This window comes from Microtus ochrogaster, chromosome 1 (genome assembly GCF_000317375.1).
Source record: "Microtus ochrogaster isolate Prairie Vole_2 chromosome 1, MicOch1.0, whole genome shotgun sequence".
Classification (NCBI taxonomy): Eukaryota; Metazoa; Chordata; class Mammalia; order Rodentia; family Cricetidae; genus Microtus; species Microtus ochrogaster.
In genome coordinates, this window is record NC_022009.1 from 8065254 (window position 1) to 8066833 (window position 1580).

Consider the following 1580-nt stretch of genomic DNA (forward strand, 5'->3'; position numbering starts at 1 on the left):
CTACGTTAAACTCACCCTATGAACACGTGTGTCACCTACGTTAAACTCACCCTATGAACACGTGTGTCACCTACGTTAAACTCACCCTATGAACATGTGTGTCACCTACGTTAAAAAATGTCTTTAAGCAAATGGAGACCACAAACTACATGGAGGGTAATTTCTTGGGCTTACGTGAAAAATTATGCTTGCATTTTTATTAGGCGCCCACAATGACTGAGATGAAGTCTTCTGTATCTAGTACAAGCAAAAGCGTGGATATTTTACCATAAAGTGAAAACCACTTACCCGCACCAATTTCTGTAAACCAGGAAGATGCAGAATTCAAGTTGATTGTCTCAAACTGAACTACTTGGTTTGACTCTGTGCCTTTGCTGATAGCTACACACACCATGGGGTACTCCTGCTCTGGTATCACCAGCATTTCAAACACATTCAATGGACTTGGTAAAGGAAAATCAAAATGCTGCAACAACAACAACAAAAAAAAAACAAGAGGAAAAAGAAAAAGAAATGTAGCAATCTTCCCTTCACAGGTGTTAGTGAAGTCAGCTGAAAGGGTGGGGGCCACCCTGCCTCAGTCTATCCAAGCTCACCTTTGTGGCCATGAGCCTGAGAGTCTTTACAGAGACTCAGAAAAATATTCCAGAAGCTTTGAAGTAACAGTAAGTTACAGAGAAGATATTGCTAAGAACATAACACACACACACACACACACACACACACACACACACACACACACACACACACGTCGCACCAACTCTGAGGGCTGTCCCTAAGAGCAGTAATTACAGCCTCAGCCTGCTGAAGTAACACACAGTGCTTTGTCAAGATGAAGATGTTAAGAAAGCTCCACGTACCTTTATCAACATGAATTTCTGCATCGGTTCATACCACTGAAGCAGGACAATTCCAGACTGCAAAGCTCCACAGAGGTATTTATGTCCCGTGTAAGGGTTTCTAACTGAAAAGAAAGAAGAAAAAATAAATAAATAAAAATCCTACCCACATGCACAACACTGACTGATTTTGTGAGAAAATAGTTTAGCTCAGTGACAGCCGAACTACATCCATCTAAAAGCTAAGAGACCTTTCTTTCCTTTCTTTTCTTTCCTTCTTTCTTTCTTTCTTTCTTTCTTTCTTTCTTTCTTTCTTTCTTTCTTTCTTTCTTCCTTTTTCTTAAGACAGGGTCTCGCTCTGGGTGGACTGGAACTCACTCTGTAGACCAGGCTGGGACTGAACTCACAGAGGTCTGTCTGCCTCTACTTCCCAAGTGCTGGGAATATAGATGTGCGGGTTGCCTGGCTCAAGTTATTTTTCTTTATGAAGGCAGATGCTGGTGTGAGGAAATGCCAGCGGCTTTTTGCAGTACAGAAGAAAAAATTATTTGGCCGGGCACACGCCTTTAATCCCTGCACTCGGCAGGGAGGCAGAGACAGGTGGATCTCTGTGAGTTCGAGGCCAGTCTGGTCTACAAGAGTCAATTCTGTGAGTTCGAGACCAGCCTGGTCTACAGAGCTAGTTCCAGGACAGGCTCCAAAACCACAGAGAAACCCTGTCTCGAAAACCAAAAAAAAAAA

General features: G+C 42.7%; 1 protein-coding gene across 2 annotated transcripts in view; it reads right to left on the reverse strand.

The window, feature by feature from the left end:
• Window positions 1-1580, reverse strand: part of Map4k5 (mitogen-activated protein kinase kinase kinase kinase 5) — a 92043-nt gene that overhangs the window by 14265 nt on the left and 76198 nt on the right. For both annotated transcript variants that reach the window (XM_005343153.3, XM_026779255.1), the window contains exons 26-27: window positions 861-964; window positions 289-466 (exon numbers count right to left, since the gene is read on the reverse strand). In XM_005343153.3, coding sequence (XP_005343210.1) covers window positions 289-466; window positions 861-964 — 282 coding nt within the window. The remainder of the gene's footprint in view (window positions 1-288; window positions 467-860; window positions 965-1580) is intronic.